This window comes from Candoia aspera, chromosome 1 (assembly GCF_035149785.1).
Source record: "Candoia aspera isolate rCanAsp1 chromosome 1, rCanAsp1.hap2, whole genome shotgun sequence".
In the NCBI taxonomy this organism is placed as follows: Eukaryota; Metazoa; Chordata; class Lepidosauria; order Squamata; family Boidae; genus Candoia; species Candoia aspera.
This window is the reverse complement of record NC_086153.1, coordinates 170,324,322-170,347,322: the sequence shown is the minus strand read 5'-3', so window position 1 is coordinate 170,347,322 and position 23,001 is coordinate 170,324,322. Positions and strand designations below refer to the sequence as shown.

The window sequence follows — 23,001 nt, the reverse complement described above, 5'->3', positions numbered from 1 at the left end:
ATGAGCCTTGATTCCTGGCAACTACATGAACAAGTCCACCCAATTTTCTTGGCAAGATTTTCAGAAGTGGTTTGCCTTTGCCTCCTTACTGTGGCTGAGGGAGGGTGACTACTCCCATCTGGCTACTGTGCCTAAGGCAGGACCAAAGCTTGGGTTTCTCTGCTCTTAGTCCAGTACCTTACTAGCTTTATACTGGTACTCCTACCATCTCTAAAAGCTGCCCTTTTCATCTGCAAAAGTTTTTAAAACTCCATTCAGTCTAATAGTTTCCTAAGAGTCTTGCATAGATCTTGCTTACAGTGCTTAGTAGAGTGGCTGATAATTATCAGAAAGGTCCTTCTTAAAGATTGGTACAATTATTTCCAGACACCATTTATTTATTCATACATACATACATACATACATACATACATACATACGTATGTTTGCCCATCTTGTTTTTTTATTAATTCTGGAGGGATGAAATCTAATCTGGTGCCTTTCCATGTTTCAACTGTCATACCAGTTTGGAGATATATGGCCAATATAGGAGAGATTGAACTTCTTAAAGCTTTTTGGATCAGCCTCCTCTTAATATAGGTCACAGAAAACTTCTTCCCACCTCATTACTGAAATATGGCATTCCATATGTGAGGGCTCTATATACAAAAGACAAGATGCCAATCTCCAGAAGACATTGATATCATTTTATTTAGCTGCTAGTAATGATGATTCCACTAACCCATTATGTCTTTCTTCTTTTTCAGTGCATTTGGTTGTTTATAGTTGTAATACCAACTGTTTATTTATTTAAACAATTTGTATGGTTGTCCAATTTGCAAAATGTAACTCTAGGCAGCTAGCATAGGATTAAAAACAAGGTAAATAATAAACATAAAAGAACCACAACAATACAATATAAAACAGTACAAAGGCTGAAAACACAACATATTCAAAATCCTAAACCAATTTTCCACATGGGTTTATCCAGTGTCCTAACCCAGTGCTCTAAGGGAAAAAAGAAATAAGTTTTTAAGCTTTATAGGAGGCCAGCATGGTCAGGGCCATCCGAATCTCAAGGATTTGCTGTTGGAAAGACCAGGTGCCATGACAAAGAAGACGTCCCTCCTGCATCCCATTAGATGGCAGTATTTTGAAGCATCTGTCAGGATTTAGAATCCTTCCAATATATAAGGGGGTTTGTAGCAGTTGCTTTAGCATGCTGTAGTGGCAGTTAGGCCGTTCAAGTTGTTGAGACGGCCTGCATCACTCCAAGGTCAGCTCAACTGGCGCTATCAGGGCTCGTTAGCAGAAGAATTTGCAGGTGGGAGTTGGATGAGTTATTAGAGTGAACATAGAATTTAGGGAGGGGCTGGTACAGAGGGGGATTTTGTACTAGCAATTGCATGGGCTTTCCTTTGTCTGATTTTTGCCTTGGACTGATCACCTGTATTAATAAAGAACTCTTCCACATCCTTTGATGGCTTGTGATTTGAGAGACTCTGAATTAATAACTGAGGACCAGGACCATCACAGCATCCTTGCTGTGCCAGATCTTGTGGGTTGGGCAGACATAACCAGAGACAGGTGGTCCTGCCAATAACCAATACCTGTGCCATGAGAGACTTTATAGGTGATAAACAGCACCTTGAATTTCACCTGGAAACCTACCGGAAGCCATTATAGTTTGCAAAATAGTAGTGTTATGTGTGCATGCTGTTGTTCACCCTGAAGTATCCTAGCGATTGCATTCTGGATCAATTGTAGCTTCTGGATGATCTTCAAAGGTAGCCCCATGTAGAGCATATCACAGCTCCCTAAGCAGAAGGTGATCAAGGCATGAGTGATTATAAGCAGGGCCTCCTGATCTAGCAACAGGTGCAAGAAGGATTTTGCAAAGCCCCTCTTGGCCATGGCTGCCACTTATTCCCAAATTGCATACCAGTTCTCTCTGGAGGTCCCTAAACCCACAGCTCCTTGGCTTTGGATTGAGCTGAAGCCTGTTCTTTCCCATTTAGAACTGCACTGCTTTGACACACTGAAAAAGAACCTTGATGGCATCACTTGGTCAGCCTGAGGTAGAGACTAAAGATATACTGTATGTTAACAGCATAATGTCAGCCCTTTGAGGTAGACCAGACTCAAACACCAAAGTCATGGATACTAAAACTACTTTTATTATAGAGTTAGAGTAACAAGAATCTTGAAAATCTGAATGTGCCTCTCCCCTCTCTGGCTTTATCCTAAAGATAATTAGGGAGGGTCAAGTCTGAGACACTCTCTCAACTTCCATTCCTGCTTTGGTCTGAGATTTCTCTTACTAACTGTTACCTTGATTGCAGCTCTTCCTCCTCTTCGTCAAACTTATTCTCACAGCCCATTACACATAGTGAAGATACTTAAACTTGTGCCAACAGATGACCTCATCTACTGGCTTCATATAGATGTTAAATAGAAACAGAGAGAAATAAGAGACCTGAGGAACCCTGCAAAGTAGAGGTTTGGCCTAGACCTCAATCCCCACCAAAACTGACTGAAATCACTCTTGAAGGAAGGAAAACTTCCATAATACCATACCCCCCCCACGCACTTCCAACCATGAACAATGGTACTGAAACCTGCTGAGAGATCAAGGAGGGACAGGATGGATGTACCACTCCCATCCTGGCCCCACTATAGATCACCTTCAAGTACATCAATGCCATCAGGGCTACATCCCAGTCTGACACCCAACTGAAAAGGATCCAGTTAATCTGTTTCCTCAAGGGCTTTCTAGAGCTGCAGGCTGATCACCTTCTCAATAATCTACCTTAAAAAGTGAAGGTTGGAGATAGGATGTGAATTGTCCAGAACTGTTGGTTCCTGGGATAGCAAAACCACTCTCTCCCTCACAGATATATTCACCAACACCTGGGTCCAACCACACATCACTTCTAACCAGCCAGGAATGACAAGGATCTAAAGCACAGATGACCTCACTTACAGCCCTGAGGGCCCTGTTCACTTCCTCAGGATAGAACTTTTCTCAGATAACCATGCTAGACCATGCTATGGTCCCCAATAGCACCCGCATAATGAGAGGTCAACTTGAGATCTTAGCAGCCCTGCAATGTTCTCCAGGCCATCTCTACTTAAGAGGGAACTGTTACCTTGAACAGGGCTGCCAGCTGGCTATCTGCAGACATGATAAAAAGCAGAGAAATAATCACATTTTGCTTATCTGATTGCCAAAAGGTAATCTTTAATAACAACTTCTGCTCATGCTCAATCAGATTTGTTCTTTGTTTTCTTCTAGTAGTGCTCTGGGCATGTCTTCTGTCACTTCATCTCATGGAACCCCACTGAAAACCAGGGAGCTTTCTGAGATCCAGGAGCAGAGATAGACTGCATAGAAATGATCTGATCCAAGGCCATTGCCACCCCCTCATCCAGACAACAACTAAGGCCTTAGTCAAACCATACATCAGGCCCTTAGGAATAACTCCAGGTTCTCTCTCCAACAGGGTCCATCACACACCTGGGATGAACCTGTAGGTCCTTCCTGTCTGTGGCTGCAAAGAACTGCAAGTGTGAACTGATGACAATTAGGGGTTGATAATATCTCCCAACTCCAGATGATATTACTACTGCCCAAGACAAAACCCAGAACTAATATGTGACCACTGCTATGAGTTGGGCTTTAAATAATCTAGATGAGGCCCATAATTGCCATGGAGGCCACGAATTCCTGAAGCACCTCCAACCCCATTTCTAGTCATCATAAGTTTGGGGAACTCCACCACCACAGCATCAAGCAGCTTAGGCAGGGAAGCCATTATGTAGCAGGGGGACTGGTACAATAGCAATCCCAACTGATTCCTAGAGTTCAACCTAATCAACAAAGTCTCATACCTGGTTATCCTCAGGGCAGCACCTCTAGAAGCCAGCAGGGCTCTCTTATGACAAGTGCCACTCTGGGATCATGGCTGGTGCCACCCTTGAACACATTTCTGAGAATGGAGCCCCTCCTCCCACACCTGACCAGGTCTCAGTGATACACACTAAGTTGGTCTTCTCATCCCTTGTTAAATCTTGAATGAAGTAGATCGACTATTGGTGGACAGCAAAAGAGATTCAAAGACGTTCTCAAAACTAATTTTAAAAAGTTTAATATTAGCACTGAGAACTGGGAAGTCCTAACTCTTGAGCGTTTAAATTGGAGGTCAGCCCTTATTAAAGGCGCTACGGACTTTGAAGAAGCGCCAGTACAGGGCGAAAGGGAGAAGCGAGCTAAGATGAAGGCACATCAAGCAAATCTTCATCGTAACCGTCTTCTACTGGAAACTTATGCCTTCGTTGCGGGAGGTTGTGCGGATCCAGAATTGGCCTTTACAGCCACTTACAGATCCACCATTAAGATTTTAATCCTGGAAGACAATCTTACTCGGTTATGAGTGATGGCCAACACACATACAAATCGTATTACATGTCAGTCTAGCATTCACTGGGCGGCTAATAACTGAGCATTGGAGCCGAACACAGGGGGGTGAAACAGAATCACACAAGTCCAAATTTTGAGCTTCTGACAATAAACTCTGATGTAGCTTTATGTGAAGCTCACTTCCCATAAGAGACATCAGTAGCATGCTGAACTTGAGGATATCAAAGATTAGGCCTATGCAAAGTGACATAGATTCACTGAAGAGATTTCAGCTATAGAGCTGACCTGTGTAAGTCAAAGTGAAGAGACTACCATATTGATCCTGAAGGAACTCAGATGACTTCAAGTTGCTTGAGCCAGCACTAAAGGAGATTTCAGCTTTCTCTCACAGTGTTGGATAAAGTGCTTCCAGGCTGGAGCATTTGCTGAAGTCTCCAGCCTTGAAGATTTTCAGCACAGGTATTTTAGTAATTGGGGAGAAGGTTCCTCCCAGACCTCTCACTCAGTGCTTCTGTCAGTAAATACTTTTGAAGCAGCCTTGCCTCAAAGCAGTACAGCCAGTTCTAGGGGAGAATGCTGAGAAGCCAACTTTCTAGAATTTCTGAGGGAAAAACAGTGAATATACTACAGTAAATACTCTACTGTATTTTGCTATAAAGAGATTTTCCAAATACATTGAATGTCCTATTTCCAATTATTAAATTTGTGGAAAATCTAATACGATCTGATTCTGTGTCAATAACAATCCATACTAGCTTGCTAAGGGGACCTTTACATTATGTGCTGAAAATCTTTCAGGCTGGACAGTTTCAGTGAATACTCCTAAAACCTTAAAGCACTTTGGCCATCTCTTGGGGAGAAGGCTGAGAGGTTGGACATTCCCATGTTGAAGGTCTTCCCACCCAAGAGGGTCAACCTTTTCATGCACTATCTCTGAAGAGGCATCTCACAGCCATCTTCCATAGAGTGAGATCTTCAGGGGAAGGCTGAGAGGGGCTCCAAAGCAGATTGAAGCAACCAACGTGGCTGCTTCATTTTGCTGTTATAAGTGAGGGGACTACTGTATGCTAGCTTCATGAAGCGGTTTGGAGGGGGAGGGGAGGGGGAGGCAAATTCTACTGCTGGTCTAATATGTGTAAACAAAGGAAACTGGGAGATTCTGATGAGCTTTCTGAACCATATCCCATTCAAGTTGATTGGAAAGCTTAGGAAAAATCAAACTGCTTTGATGTGGCCCATCCCATGCTCCATGCCCATGAAGTTAAACTGCTGGAGTAGCAGTATGTCTGGAAAAAGCCCCAGAGTCAGATAAAGTGCCCATGTCTGACACCTTTGATCCAAATGTGTTCTGGATCACTGCCTAACAGCATTCCTCTGATACTGAGGAAGAACATCGAACTACCATGAGTAGATCTGGAGGTGATATTATGACAAGACTAAAGCTGCAAGAAAGTTTGGTCACTGTTTGAAAAAGAAGTTCCTGGCTTTACAAGGACTCACTGTTGGGACATGGGAGTATGAGCAGCATGAAACAACAAAAACTTGAAGTAGTCAAAGCAGAAATTATACTAACTTGGATACATCAGAAGTAAGTCAAAATAGGTGAACTGGAATTTGTCACTAATTTCGAAGATTCAAAGCATGTTTCCGTATGAAGAAATGCCATTTCTGCAGTGATATTCAAAAATAATATTGTCAAGGATGAGCTTAACTATAACTATACATTTTTCCTGAAGAAAATCATTTCAACACAAACTTAGAGTATAGCTGCCACCTTTCAGTTATGTCAAAGAAGAATATGAGTTTGTTTTATAGCAGTCAGGGCTTTAGAAGAGAACCAGTCATCTAGAGGTATAAGAATGAACAATTAAATCTGGAGAGAGTGAAGGGAGTTTGCTCATACTGTAGCTACATTTGCATATAGAAGAGGCAAAGAGGGAGAAAGAAAATGAGCTCAGGTTTTTCTGATCTTGTGGAAACTTACAAAACTTTTTCTTTTTTGCTCAATCGTTAAGGTGCACCATTCAGTCCGTTTTCACCTCACTAAAGGATTCTTAATGGTCTCCCTGCTCTCACACCTATCTGAACTGTCAGAAAGCTGTTTTTGCTGCCTGTCTGATTGCAGCTCCCCTCATTGCATCTGAGTTCCTCAGAATAGACATTTCTTTCTTGGATTGCGTTTCAGCTTTCAGATTTCTCTATTGGAAACTGTCTGATATAAATATCCATGTTTTCATTCTACTTCATAGGAGTATATCCCCATTCTAGCTCAGCAGGAATATATCCTTAGGCTAGTTTTAGTTGACTTTAGCTTTTGAAGTTTAATATAGAAATGGTTCAAGAACATACTCAGGGTCACTTCCAGGGAACCAATGGCGGACTGAAGACAGCTCCACAGAGAGCAGAGCCAATGGCTGCAGTGGAAAGGGGAGCCAGTAAAAGGATCGTCTCCCCAAACTCCATTTGGGGGAGTCATTCTTGGGGATGGCTGGCACCTTAAAGTGCTCCCCACATTTTAATGATCTTTTGTAGCCATTTGGATTTTTATTTTACTTCTTAATTCTATATAGTGTCGTATTATATTTCATGTTCTATTATGATTATTGTTTTAATGTTTTAATTGATTAACATATTGTAAACCATTCAGAGTCCCTCCTTGGGGGGAGATGGGCAGTAGTACAAATTTGAGACATAAATAAAGACTTAGAAATTAAACCAGCTGATGTTTTAAGAGCTAAAAGGGACACACAAGTAATAAATCAGAAGAGTGGCTTGGATGTGTGGACTTCAACTCAAAAGAGTGACTTGGCCAACTTTCTTGGCTTGAACTATAAAAGAGATGTGTTATACTTATGAAGGAGTTCCTGAGAAAAATAAAGAGAAAATGAAAAGAAATAAGCTTTTGGGACATTATTTAAAAGGAATAAACATCAAGATTTTTAAAAGAAAAAAGAAGGAATATAAAGTTGACTTATTTGATGGTTAAAATATATATGATGTTTTTTCTAGTAGCTTACAAGTTTTGTTTATGAATAAGATATGGGAAGAAGAGATTTTTTGTTGTATTTTTAGAGAGAAAGTGATAAGCTATAGTGTTAAAATTGAAGGAAAGTGTTACACTTCCAAAGGAGTTTCTGAGAGGAGATGAAGAGAAAATGATAAGAAATTAACTTGTGGGACTCTATTTGAAGGGATTAAAGATCAAGATTTTTAATACGTTATTGTTTCTGGTAGTTCTTAATGGAATTTTTCTTGATTAAGCTTGAATGACAAGGATTTAAAGATTTGTTTATGTGTGTGTGTGTGTGTGTGCGTGTGCGTGCGTGTGCGTGTGTGTATGAATGAGATAAGATATGGGAAGAAGAGATTTTGTTGTATTGTTAGAGAAAATGATAAGTTACTGTGTGAAAGAAAGGAAAGGAATATGAAATTGATTTGTTTAAGTTTAAAAATATATATTGTTATTTCTGGTAACTCTTAATGGACTTCTGCTGATTAAGATTTAATGATGAGGCTTTATTATTTGTTAATAGATAAAAGATGAGATATGGGATGAAGAGATCCTTGGTTGAAATGTTAGAGGAGGTTGTAAATTACTGAAATTGAGAAGACATTGCTTTATATTTCTTTACTTTATATATTTTTTCCTCTTTCCCCTTTTTTTCTCTCTCTCTCTGCACTTTTTTCTATTTTTCTATTTTTTCTATTTTTCTTAATTTGTATTAGTTTTTTTATCTTTGTATTTTAAAATTTTAATAAAAATTATTATAAAAACAGGAACATACTCAGGGTCAGCTCTCTGCCATTTTGCAGAAGCTTCCTACCCCATCTGAGTAACTTAAAAGGCAGCAGATAGTGGGGGAAGGGAGTGTTCCATTAGCTTTTCCTTTCTTTCAAGTAACTTTGTATATTAACTTTATTAACTGAATTTATTCCAACCTTCAAGACGGCTTACAACAATAAAAAGTACAAAGTATACAACAAAACAAAATTAATGTAATTGATATCAGAACTAAAATCTGTCATTAAAATAATCTACAATTAAAAGCTTGGCAAAAGAAATGCGTGTTTACCATATCCTTAAATACTACAAAATGGGACCCAACACATCTCCTTAGGGAATATATGCCATAGCTTGGGAGCCAAATAGGAAAAGGCTCTTTTCTATATTCCTGGTGGTTGAGCTTCTGGCATCTTCTGCCAATCTGAGTAACTGGGCAGAGGCACTGTTGGACAGGCAGATAATCAGGTTCTACAGATAATGAGGTCCTATGCTTTTCAAAGCTCAATGTCATCACCTTAAACAGGACATGGTAAGCAACTGGTATCCAATGCAGAACTTTCAGTACAGAGGCATCATACAGTTTCTGCATCTTGCACTGGTCACCAGCCTGGTTGTCACATTTTGTACCAATTGTAATTTCTGGACACTTTTTTCAAAAGTATCAGCAACTGAGATTATGAAGGGTTGAAACAAAGGTATGGATAATTGTCACTAAGTCCAACAAGCTCAGAAAGGGTTGTAGCTGGGTTGCAGCTATAATTGCACCATAGCTGCCACATGCAAATCCAGTGATAACTGGGAGTCAAGGAGCATACTCAAATTGCCAACTTTCTCTTTCTGAGGGAATGCAACCTCATCCAATGCCACCTCAATTCCAGGATCCAGGGATTTTTTTTTAATCTGTATGTTTTCTAGATTTAATTTTAGCTTCTCTATGCAGCCCATGGACTTCACCAGATGGACAACACCAGATGGACAACACCGAAATCAGATTGATTACATCCTTTGCAGCCAAAGGTGGTGGACATCTGTACAGTCAGTAAAAACAAGGCCTGGAGCTGACTGTAGTTCCAATCACGAACTTCTTCTTGCACAATTTAGGATCAGACTAAAGAGATTAGGGAAGACCCACAGATCAGCTAGATATGAGCTCACTAATATTCCCAAGGAATATGCAGTGGAGGTGAAGAATAGATTTAAGGGACTGGACTTAGTAGATAGGGTCCCGGAAGAACTATGGACAGAAGTTCGCAACATTGTTCAGGAGGCGGCAACAAAATACATCCCAAAGAAAGAGAAAACCAAGAAGGCAAAATGGCTGTCTGCTGAGACACTAGAAGTAGCCCAAGAAAGAAGGAAAGCAAAAGGCAACAGTGATAGGGGGAGATATGCCCAATGAAATGCAAAATTCCAGAGGTTAGCTAGAAGAGATAAGGAATTATTTTTAAACAAACAATGCGCGGAAGTGGAAGAAGACAATAGAATAGGAAGGACAAGAGACTCTTCCAGAAAATTAGAAACATCGGAGGTAAATTCCAGGCAACAATGGGTATGATCAAAAACAAAGATGGCAAGGACCTAACAGAAGAAGAAGAGATCAAGAAAAGGTGGCAAGAATATACAGAAGACCTGTATAGGAAGGATAACAATATCGGGGATAGCTTTGACGGTGTGGTCAGTGAGCTAGAGCCAGACATCCTGAAGAGTGAGGTTGAGTGGGCCTTAAGAAGCATTGCTAATAACAAGGCAGCAGGAGACGACGGCATCCCAGCTGCACTGTTCAAAATCTTGCAAGATGATGCTGTCAAGGTAATGCATGCTATATGCCAGCAAATTTGGAAAACACAAGAATGGCCATCAGACTGGAAAAAATGAACTTATATCCCCATACCAAAAAAGGGGAACACTAAAGAATGTTCAAACTATCGAACAGTGGCACTCATTTCACATGCCAGTAAGGTAATTCTCAAGATCCTGCAAGGTAGACTTCAGCAGTTCATGGAGTGAGAATTGCCAGATGTATAAGCTGGGTTTAGAAAAGGCAGAGGAACTAGAGACCAAATTGCCAATATCCACTGGATAATGGAAAAAGCCAGGGAGTTTCAGAAAAACATCTATTTCTGTTTTATTGACTATTCTAAAGCCTTTGACTGTGTGGACCATAACAAATTGTGGCAAGTTCTTAGTGGTATGGGGATACCAAGTCATCTTGTATGCCTCCTGAAGAATCTGTATAACGACCAAGTAGCAACAGTAAGAACAGACCACGGAACAACGGACTGGTTTAAGATTGGGAAAGGAGTACGGCAGGGCTGTATACTCTCACCCTACCTATTCAACTTGTATGCAGAACACATCATGCGACAAGCTGGGCTTGAGGAATCCAAGGCTGGAGTTAAAATCTCTGGAAGAAACGTTAACAATCTCAGATATGCAGATGATACCACTTTGATGGCTGAAAGCGAAGAGGAACTGAGGAGCCTTATGATGAAGGTGAAAGAAGAAAGTGCAAAAGCTGGTTTGCAGCTAAACCTCAAAAAACCCAAGATTATGGCAACCAGCTTGATTGATAACTGGCAAATAGAGGGAGAAAATGTAGAAGCAGTGAAAGACTTTGTATTCCTAGGTGCAAAGATTACTGCAGATGCTGACTGCAGTCAGGAAATCCGAAGATGCTTAATCCTTGGGAGAAGACCAATGACAAATCTCGATAAAATAGTTAAGAGCAGAGACATCACACTGACAACAAAGGCCCGCATAGTTAAAGCAATGGTGTTCCCCGTAGTAACATATGGCTGCGAGAGCTGGACCATAAGGAAGGCTGAGAGAAGGAAGATAGATGCTTTTGAACTGTGGTGTTGGAGGAAAATTCTGAGAGTGCCTTGGACTGCAAGAAGATCCAACCAGTCCATCCTCCAGGAAATAAAGCCAGACTGCTCACTTGAGGGAATGATATTGAAGGCAAAACTGAAATACTTTGGCCACATAATGAGAAGACAGGACACCCTGGAGAAGATGCTGATGCTAGGGAGAGTGGAAGGCAAAAGGAAGAGGGGCTGACCAAGGGCAAGATGGATGGATAATATTCTAGAGGTGATGGACTCGTCCCTGGGGGAGCTGGGGGTGTTGACGACCGACAGGAAGCTCTGGCGTGGGCTGGTCCATGAAGTCACGAAGAGTCGGAAACGACTAAACGAATAAACAACAACATGCAGCCCATAATCAAAGAAGCATTGTCCTTATTACATCTCCAACAGCATGTTGTCTTAGACAATCCTTTTCTATACAAAGGTAATGGAGTCCAACCAATTCTAAATATTATTTTTTGTTGTATAAGTCGTAGCTTGAAGTCCATTGACGCTCTTGCCATAGAAGTTGAAATGCTCTCCCATTGTCTAATTTTAAAGGATTTAACAAGTTGTTCTAGTATCTCAGGTGTCTCAGAAGCTGAAAATGCTGCTGGTCCAAACAATGCGGTTAACAAATGTTGTAACTGTAAATATTGCCACTGAGTTACATCTGTTAGATGATATTTATCTCTTAACACAGGATATGTTAAAAATTCATCTGCATCATCTGTCAATTGATCCAAACTCAATATCCCTGCTTCCATCCAATTTTTCCATATCACTATCTTTTTCCAAATTTTTAAACTTGGCTTTCCCAATTAAGTCAATTTAGCAGGGGAAAAAGGATCAAATCTAACATATTTGGGCCCTATTAGGTGATAAATTTGGTTTTAATACGGAATCACATGAACACTTACGGCATAACTTTCTGGAATAAGTCTACACTTAAAATCAATGGTAGCTTTTTACTGGAAATAATGGGTGCAAAAGGGCCTAATTACACTAGATCAATTTCTGTCTGTCTATCTATTTAAACCTTGTCAGCAACTACAAACAGATTTGTTTTTACGATCAACCCAAGAATGGAGGTATATCTAGTTAAAGTATGTCTTGACAGTTCAATATGGACCGGATGCTTTAGCTTCCAAAACAGCTGGTATGTTATTAATACTGAAGAATTCAATCTCAGAATCCAAACCTACCTTTTTTTCTGTCAAAAACTAAAGGAACAGTTTAAAATATCTATAACAAATACATAAGAAGCTTGGAATCAAGAATTGAAAACTCCAATTCTTTTCAACCAATGGATTCAAGTTTTGAAAAACACCAAGTTTATGTCCTCTGACTTAAAGTTTAAATTAATCTATCCAAATATTGTTTTTCTTATCTACTGGACACCATCTAGAATGTTTTGTAAAGGATGGACTAATGATTATGTATGTTGGTATTGCAAGAAATTTGAGGGCATTTTAACTCATTTGCTATAGTCATGCCCTTCTCTACATCCCTTTTGGAGTAATGTTATACAATACATTGACAGAGTTATTGAGAAAACTCTGATTTTTAAAGACATGTATATTGTATTGAATTATATGCCAACTATTTGGAATTTAACATGTTCCGCACAATGATGTGTTTTCCATGCTCTAATAATAGCAAAAAGAATACTCCTCAGAGATGGAAAAATACTGTAACACCCAATGTAAAGGATTGGATTGCAGAGATTTCAGACTTAGCAATGTTGAGAAAATTACATATTTGGTTAATCAGAACATACCATATTTTCTTTCCCTGTGGAAAAAAATATCTTGGACAGGCTTGGTCAGCACTAAAAGCTTAGTTTTTTCTTTTAAGACTTACAAGATCAGGTGAACTCAGGATATTGTTGTAAACAGTTTTTCTTTGTTTCTTCTTTTTCTTGTTTGTAAAATGTTTTTATTTCCTTGAGTATTTGTATAGGGTACATTGTTCATTTTTATTTTATTTTACATTATTTTATGTTTGTTTTTTTGAAAATGGACTAATAAGAACTATTTAAAAAAAGAAAGAGAACCTCTCTGATCCATGTCACCCACACTAATGTGGATTGTGCACTTGTTTGAATGTTACAGTACTATTCTTAATATGTATTTAATGGTAACTATGTACAAAATGATTATTTGGGAAATATATGTATAATTTAAATACAATGAAATAAAGAAACTGTATCAGAACAGTGTTCTGACTGAATAGATGCAAAACTGATAAACCAGAAATTGGTATGATGCAATAAAAGGTTTTAAGTTCCTATCATTTTGTAAGCAATCTGAAAGATTTGGAAGGATGATACTCTGTACTTATAAAACTATGGAGTTAAACATTTTCTAAGATTTTCAGTATTTCATGTATTTCCACGAAATTTATTTTAACAGTAATATAAGATTACACATAAAAGTATATTGAGTAAAAAAAACTGGAATTAGGTTTCTCAATTGGAAGGACCTGTTGTAATTAAGATAGACTGTTTATCTTGATTATTTACACAGTATATTAGAATAAAATATAGAGCAGAAGACAGGTGGGCAGGCAGCAGATCACCAGGCCTGAGCCTTAGGCAAGCTCCTTGGGTGAGGGGTGGGGACAAGGGGTGGGGGTGGGGTGTCCTGGGCAACAGGGGCCACTTTGCTGGCAGGCCAGTACCATCCAATGATTGCCATGCTCCTTGGCCTGCAGACTTGCCAACTGCAGTTGCAGAAGCAGAGGAGGAGTGGGATCTGGTCCTTTAGAGAAAAAGTTTGCTGACCCCTGATAAAGAGAATTGGAGTATCCAGTACTGCCTAATCAATGGTTTCAGGGTTTAATGATTGTTAGATATGTATCATGTGATTTAAAAAATTGGATAAGTTAAAAACATTTGGGGGAGTATTGGACCCCTCCAGTAATATTTAGAAAAGGTTGGCTGTCATCCTTCTGTGTTGAAGATGTAATAAGGAAGAAACTTTAGTGCTTAATGCTATGGACATGTGCACTGGCATTTCTTTATTGGTTAGATGTTGTTGTTGTTGTTATGGCAAAACAGGCTCTTGAAATAAGATAAGAGTCAGAATTGTTAATGTGCTTTTAAACTATATCCTCTAAATTTGGAATCTCTCAGTCTATGAAGAACTTTGAATATATAGTCCTTGGACTGCGATCATGCATTCCTGGAAGGATGTCTATGTAGCAAAATTAATCAATGCTCAGCCTTTGAATGCTCTCTCTATTAAAGAAGAGACAAGATCGAACAATAAGATTGAAGACAATATGATAATTTTTGTCTGCTTATGTTTCTTTCTCTTGTTTGGCTTGTTTCCTTGCAATGCTTGTCTTTAATTTTCTTTTAGTTTTCTTACTTTACATTTGTTCTTTTTAACAACATAGTTTATATCAAGTTTATAGTCTACATATATATTCACTACTACATTATTAATATTTAATGTCTTTCAAGAACATTTAACTGTAATGTTTCTAACATTCAGTGAATAATTGAATTCCTTAAAACAGAAGATATAAATATTGGGGGATAATTGTATTGTCCATTTGTGAGTTGTTGATGCCAACTCATATTGTCATTTATTCTTGCTAATTTACTTCACAACAATCACTCAGGATACGTAATTGTATTATTTTACAGCGAACGATGCAGGTATACCTTACGTGGCCATAAGGATTCAGTAAACAGCATTGAGTTCCTTCCTTTCTCCAATATTATTCTCACCAGCTCTGCAGACAAGACTTTATCTCTGTGGGATGCCAGAACGGTAGGCAAGCTTATTGCTTTGGGATCTATTACTAATTCATATAAACTGGGCAAGCTGTTTCAATTACAAATCAAGTTCTGGGGAGAAAATGTGTGGCTACAGAAACTATATTTAGAGTCTACTGTGTGTTACATGACCAATAGTTGTATGGGATGTATTGTTTTCAAACATTTATTTTGAGCTGTTGTGATTTGTGGTAGACTAGATCATATATCTTTCTGCGGTGGTCACAGGGGCATCTACTGTAAGCCTCCTTTTGCTGGTAACAGTGAAATGCTTGTTTCTGTTAATGTCCTTAAGTCTTGGGCAAAGTGTTAGTATGGTGGCACTCAGTTTGGAAAAAGCCAATTATCTAGATCTGTTCAGTCTGGCTTCAGGCCTGAATATTGCATTGAAGAAGTCTTGGTTGCCCTGATGGATGATGTTTATTATGAGACAAGGTGAGTTCTACATTGTGATTCTGCTGGAACTTTCCAAGCTCTTTGCATTACTGGTCATGATGTAATATTACTGCAGCAGTTCAGTGCCTTGGGAATGTTATGGTTGTTCCATTCCTATCTGCAGAATTGCCACCAGAGAGTGATAGTGGGAGAGTTCTGTTCAGCCCCATGGCGCAGTCTAAAAGGGCACAGTTCTTTCTCCCTTGTTGTTCAGTATCTGTATTAAACTCTAGGGCAGTTATTAGGAGCTTTGGAATTGGATGACAGTGTATTTCTTTTTTCCAACTTAATCAGGAGAAGCTTAATCAGGCAGTTGGCAGTTATCTGGAGGAAATGATGAAGGCCAGTAAAGTGAAACTGAATCCAGGTAAAATGGAGATTCTGTAGATAGCTGGTCCTCAGACCCAGGAGTTAGCTTGGGATCTCCCTTTGATTTCAGTCTGCTACTAAAGGTACAGTTGGGGAGGAACATCTGTGCTCAGTTTCAGCTGGCACCCCAGCTACTATCTTACTGGAACTGGGATAACCAAGCCTCACTGAATCCTAATAACTCTCCTGCCTTGTCATGCTGTAGAGGGAATAGGGAATGGTCTTGAAGGAAAGGAGGAAGAGCTGCTAGCAAGACAACAGTCAGATAAAAGCGGCTTGAACTTGAGCCAGGAAATTAGTTTGAGTAAATATCTCAGAGAGGCCCCTCCCTAGTTCACATGAAGATAAAGCAAGGGAGGGGGAAGCACAGTCAGACTTGCAAGATTCTGTTACTATAGCCGTGACAATAAAAGCAGTCCTGACCTATATAGCATTGGTTTCTTAATCTCATCTTGTTGGACTGACACATGTGCTACCTCAGAACATTCTGTATGGGTTATATCTGCAGAACACAAGAGTGTTAAGTGGTCACAAGAGCATGGCACTTGTGGCCTATGAGCTACCTGACCCTATTTACAGTAACGATATTTTATTTATTTATTTGTTTGTTTGTTTAACCACCCAGAGTCCCCTTTTCAGGAGAGATGGGCGGTGATAGAAATTTGAAAAATAAATAAATAAATTTATATTTCGATTTGGTCACCACCCATCTCCCTCAAAAGAGGGACTCTGGGCGGTTTACAATAAGACTAAAAATAAATACAGATTAAAATACAATAAAAACAGTATATCTTAAATAAAAGCATAAATATAAATATAAAATATAAAATCCAGGATGGCAATATTAAACATTCTTAATTTAAATTCATAAATACACGGGGGCCACTTTAGGGTGCTAACCACCCCCAGGATTGATTACCCACCTCCTGCCCCAAGCAAGATGGCAGAGCCAGGTCTTTACCCTTTACAGGAAGGCCAGGAGAGGGGGGGCCTGCTTCACCTCTGGGGGAAGAGTGTTCCATACGTCAGGGGCCACAGCAGAGAAGGCTCACTTCCTGGGCTTCACCATTCGACAATCTCTCATGGATGGGGCCTGTAATATGCCTTCTCTGCCTGACCAGGTAGGACGAGTTGATGAGACAGTCCCTCAGGTAACCTGGAGCCATCCCATGTAGGGCTTTAAAGATGATAACCAACGCCTTGAATATTAGTCTATAAAGCTAAAGCTCTAAACAATTTAGGAACTAACTACTAAAAAGATCTCCCAGCACACATTCCATCCAGCAAGCCAAACTCAGTTGAGAGTGCCTATTCATGATCCTACTGGTTGATCAGTTCATAGGGCAGTGTCTAGGAGTAGAGCCTTCCCAGTGCCCCAATTCTGGAACTCTTGCTTAAGGGAAGTATGGTTGGCCCCTGTGTGGCCTTCTTTTATATGTAAAGTGAAGATGTGTGTGTCTGCTGGGCTTTTGTAGGGTAATAATTGCTCCAGGACCAAACTGTCAAGAACACCTCTTGCCAAACTGTGTTGTATAATTGGATAATTTCCTTCAGAGATTATGGGAACTCTGTAGACAATATATATCCTGATTTCAGCATATAATTTAACAAAGTACCACAAAACATTCTGGTTAGCAAGTGACTTGACAGTCACATTCAACAAGAGCTCATTACTTCTAAAATACCTGAAAAGATGACACAGTAGACTTCCCCCAGCCAAGACCTGCTCTCTCATTCTAGAATTGTGCACACAATACTGTATTTAAGTTATAGGAGGGTATAGGTCCAGTTGGGGAGGAACAACTGTACCCAAAAGTGGGGGTGGGCTTTCCTTCACTGGCTACTGAGCCTTCTGTTAGGGATGCTTTAATTTCAATTTTTGTACTGAGAAAGGGGTTGGATTCAAGTGCAAAAAGTGGCCCAACTCTGGGTTTGTTTGTTTGTTTGTTTTGGTTTTCTGAACTGAGGTAAGGAGAATCAACTGCTGCTTCCATTCATGTTTTTAAAGGTAAAGCTGATACACTGGGCTTCTATTGTACTTGGAAATGAAGAACAAAATAGGCCTATGGATCCCACTCCCTTAAAGACTGGAGGGAGTACTCTGAGGGGTTGCCAGGAGAGGCAGTGTAGGTCTCAATCAGCATTAAAATAATAATAAAAAAAAGACTCCTGTCTCTTCCATACCTAAAAAAAAAACAGGAATCATAGTACATTCCAGGATTTAGAAACAGACAGAACATCATACTAGTCATATCAATATCTTTCTTAATGCTGCCTTTGTGCTTAATTCTATTTATATGATATTACTATGTAGCTTGTCTGTGTAAAGATTTAGCAGGCCACACTTAGAAGAGGCTTATTCTTTCTCGAAGCATGTTGACTATTCAAGGCTCAGATCTGAGGTATTCCTTTATTGGAAGCTCTGAATAACTGGGTTCTAACTGAATCATTTTCTTTATTCACCCCTAAGCCCTCAATAGAAAACTTGGAAAATAAATATGGAGCAATTGCTAATAAGTAACTTCCACTGTTGAAAGAAAACTCTATATTCATACTTCTGCACTTGGAAAGAAATGTGAATGACAACAATAATAGATGCATTACTAGGTAGCTTATTAGCTGTTCAAATGTAGAGTGTTTTTAATTTGTGAAACCAAGCTCAGAAATTCCTAATTGATGAATCCTAACATAATACAATACATCTGACTCTGTAGATATACTAAACCATCTCCTTTTCTAGATTCTTCCTTGCCTAAGTCCTCCATTCCATTGCATGGTGTGTAGCGTTCATAGTTCCTTCCTTTTGAGAACATAAGCATAGAAGGTAATGTTTTTAGTACAGAACATTTTTAAAGAAAAGGGGAGAGGAGCACTCTAGTTATTTGGGCCGAAGCTGTTAAAATGGAACCCTATCTACAGCCTTTATATCAATGATGGATTTATGATCTCTGGTGTACTGCCCTTATCATACCATTATTCAGTCTTCCAGCTGGGGTTGTCTAGAGAAACCCCTGAGGCTATTTGAATTGTGCAGAAATGTTCTTCCTAGCTGAAAAGTGAATTTGTAATCAACTTTCTCCATACTAGGCAAGATGCTTTTTCTTGTCCATATTTACTCTTTAGTTTCCTTCTGCGCAAAGTCTCTGGAAGCACCAGAGGGAGAGAACACAATGATAATAGGGTTTACAAATCAATCTTTTCTGTTGTTGTTAGAGCTGGGAGCTGAATGTCAATGATAGCCCAAAAAAGACTTTGTGGAAGATGAGAGCCTTCTCTTAACAAGTAGGAAAAAAGATCTTAACATTGTTTTCTTTTTTTCAAAATGCATTGACTTTTCAGTGCTGTTGGGTTTTCAGTCCTGGAGGCTCTTTCAAGGCTTACATGTTATAACTGTGCAGAAAGTTGGTCAGTCAGGAAAGTAAGATCAATGGGGCTTGTTGTAAGAACACAACTGATTGGAAATTGTACTATATACATAGCAGTTTCCTTCTCAGGTATAAGTGTATAATCTGCATGGATGCATAAGACATTTTCCAAAACAAATTTTAAGTTGGTATGAAACTGTGTGCCAAGAGAAACACATAGCAATTAGGAGAAGAGTATTATGAGGCTATGTTTGCACAACATGCTTAACTGGGATGTGGGGCAGGTGTCTTATGCTCATTTCCAAAACCCATCTAATCAAATCCAACCAAATGAACCCAGAGAAGGTTGACTAAGTCCACCAGTCATCCAGCATTTCCTGTGTCATGCAAATTACTTACCTGATAATTAACTGATCTTTTTGATGTCCATTTCTGAGATAATCCCAATGAGGTCCCACTAGTCATGTTTTCATCCATCCTTCCAATCTGCTGAAGATGTGAAAGAGAAAGAATATCTCAAGTGAATGACTGCCTATTCAATGATATTTGTGGCAAAATTGTTTTTTGGAATCATGGTCTGAATTATTTATAGTACTGGCACAAGATGAGTGACACCTCATAGGAACTTATAGAAATGGATTTGCTAAAGCATGGTAAGCTTGCTCTGGGATACTTCAAACTGAATTCTATATAGATAGGAAGCAAAAATCCTGAATTAAGGACCTCAGATAAAGAGATAAGCACTGCAGAAGCATGCTTTAATGGGATCTATTAAACCACTCAATTAAAAATCAGAATCAAACTCATACATTTAATGGCCTTTGTGCTCTGTACACTAATGCTCAGATCATGGAAAATAAACAATATGAGTTTGAACTCTTAGGACAGGAAGGGAAATATTAGTTAATGTAAATAATAGAGATTGAGACCTGATAGGTTGAGTTCTATGGGTGGAATATAGCAGTTGAAGGATACAATTTGTTCAGAAGGAATAGAACATAGAGAAAAAGGGAGAAGTTGCCCTGTATGTTAAAAATATCTAATCTTGCCTAGAAATCCAAATGAATAAACTTAGCAATGCTGAAGAGAGCATCTGGGTTAATATAAGGTAAAGGATATGATAGCTGATGTCTGCTATTGCCTTCTCAACCAAGGATGATGCCTTCCAGAAACAAATTGGAGATTTTCAGTGAAGCCATCAAATAGAAGTGGTGGGAGGCTTTAATTATTTTGGAGACACAAACCGCCAAATTTCTTCTAGGAAATGTCTGACTCTCTTTCATTTAAGGTGTATAAACAAAGGCTGGGTGGCCATCTGTCAGAATGCTGTAGTTGTGGAGTCCTACAATTAGACCAGATGAACTGCAAGATCCCTTCCAAGCCTTACATTCGATTGTTCTGTTCTGTTCTAATTCTGTGAATAGGAGTTTCTAAAAAAGACAATGTTATTACCACCCATGAATTGGAAGTAAGGCAATTGGTTACTGTTAATGCAGCCCAGGATTGCATGGGCATTCCTGTATATATGTGTTTAATTTTTCCTGCCAGATGCAAGACCTTACACTTGACCCTACTGAATATTCAAATCCAGCTGGATTTGGCCCAGTGTTCAAGTCTGTCAGGGTCACTTAAATCATTCTTTTGACCTGTAAGGCATTAACCAATTTTCCTAGCTAGGTGTTACCTGCACATTTGAGGCTAGAGAGCTATCTGACCCTAAAAGTTTTAATTTGGATTCCTAAGCTGAGCAGGGGATTGGACTTCATGGCCTTAACAGCCCCTTCCATTTCTATGATTTTATGTTTATATATAATGTTGAAACAGAGAGGAAAAAAATAACATAGAAAGAAAGGTGCTGGTGTTTCAATGGGAGACTACAGTAGCATGCTGAGCTAGCTATATTATTGAGCACGTTTAAGAAGAGCTAAATTCCTATTATTGTGAAAAGTACAGAAGGAGGCAGGCCTTAGTAGAGTAAGTTGCCTAATGTTCACAGCCATTGATAAGGTGAAAAAAGACTAAATAAAATGCAAAAGAGGATCATAAAAGCTGTCTTTTGATAACTAATCTGTTGATCCTGAATTGGAATGCCTGTACAAATGAAGTAAATAATTAAAACATTTAAGGGGAGCATTGACTAGGTAACTAATGTCCGGCAGTTGCAAAAACTGCATTTATAATACACTAACATTTCTGGAGCAAATAAAAACTAGGTCCCAGATGAATAGATTTCCTTTTTGCCCAAGACAGTATTCAGTCAAGTCTGATTCAAACTCAACACCTTCTGACAGCAATTGCAACTGAACAGAATTTAGCAACTTTCATTGAAATTCAGAAGAGTGGTCTGCTAGTAGAAGGCACATGACCTTTATTTCAAGCCAACCTGTACATTTAATAATGAGAGGAAATAATCTCAGAGTACCAAGGATAATACAAGGAACAGCCCAGCAAGATGTGTGAGATTGTCTTTATGACATCATCTAAGCATAGACAGAGGCTCTCTGAATATGGAACGTTACTGAACTTCCCCTCCAACCCTTTGAGGGGAAGGCCTTAAATCTCTCTAGTTGTAAATGTCCTTCTGTGTGAGATGGAGATTATTTTTTAAAAATAGTTGGGAATGGGGAAAATCTACTATTGAAACCCAATAACAATAGTTTGAAGCTTTAGAACTGTCATTCTGTAGGTCTAAGTCTGTTTGACCTCTAACATAGCTTTCTCCAGTCCAAGCATTAACGGAGATTGGGCTGGGAGGCCACAATAGGCCAGATCACAGGCTATAGCTCTTTTTCCAAGAAAAAATAAACTTGTCAACAAGAAATGGTTCAACCAGGAATTCACCCCTCAAAATTTGGTTCAGTAACATAAGACAACCATTTTCTCTTTGTGCCAGCTGCTTCATGTTCCAGTATCCCAAATTACTGTGGAAGTGATAGAATGGCTTTCAGTGGCTTTGGAATCTGAATTAAATTTTAGTTTTAGTTAAATTTTAAATTCCAGCTATTCCACTTATGTTGTTTAAAATAAGGAGATTTCTGGTGTCTTTCCAAATTTGTTCAAAACGTGCTTTTGTGACCCATAGCTGCTTAACAAAAAGCACAGATATAATTTCAAGCAAATTAACTGAGAAGGATTATTCAAATAATCCCAACCTGCTGGATAAGACAGTCTTGAAAAGAGATAGGCAAGTCTTATTTAGGGAGCCTTTAACTGTCATCCCCAGATGTTCTAGAGAAAATTTTAATTAAAAAGTTATTTTACTAAGCTGCCAAAGGACCAACCTATCATTTTTCAGAGATTAGGGGATTTTATCAGGACTTCATATTGATGTAGTCTCCTTGAAATCAATTTCAACATCCAGCTCCCAAGTTTATAATTCTGAGAAGTAAATTCAACAGTCCTATCCTATCATCAACACAGCTTCTATAGACCTCTGTAATTTGAAGATAGCTCTATCTTATCCTCTTCCTATTCAGCCCATTAACTACGATCATCTGTTGAGTTCAACTATTTGAGGAATTTAACCAAAAGGGTTTTTTTAAGTTAAAAGTTGTAGAGAAGTGTCAAAACAATGAAAATACTGAAGATTTTTATGTCACTGATCTCATGTCCAGTCTAGCTGCAGCTTAATTCCTGGAGGATGTTTATTCATCGGAGAGCCCAACCAAAAGTATTGAATTAGATCATATGAGATTAACTTGATTCCAAGTGTCTTAGCATCTTCTGCTCACATAACAATGAACCACCCTGAAATAAGCTCAGAGGTAATTATTGCTGAATGACATTTGGGTATCTCACATAATCTATGGTTGATTTCATGGAATATAGCAGGCTGGCATTCCAAACAAGAAGACCCTGCTTTCATCTGCCTTTTAAGAAAGCTTGAAATTTTTATTATTTTTGCAAAAAAAAAAGTAGGAATGAGATTCTGTGGAGTTAGAAGGTTGCATATTCTGCTTACTTCAAGTAAGTCCTAACTTAAAAGATGGCTGGGCTCATAGGAGTATTGGTATTCA

The 23,001-nt window shown here is 39.0% G+C and overlaps 1 protein-coding gene across 1 annotated transcript in view; it reads left to right on the top strand.

Moving 5' to 3' along the window:
- The window catches only part of SPAG16 (sperm associated antigen 16), a 298,090-nt gene that overhangs the window by 142,290 nt on the left and 132,799 nt on the right, over window positions 1-23,001 (top strand). Inside the window, exon 14 of the mRNA XM_063317912.1 lies at window positions 14,685-14,811. Within this exon, the coding sequence (XP_063173982.1) occupies window positions 14,685-14,811 (127 nt within the window). The remainder of the gene's footprint in view (window positions 1-14,684; window positions 14,812-23,001) is intronic.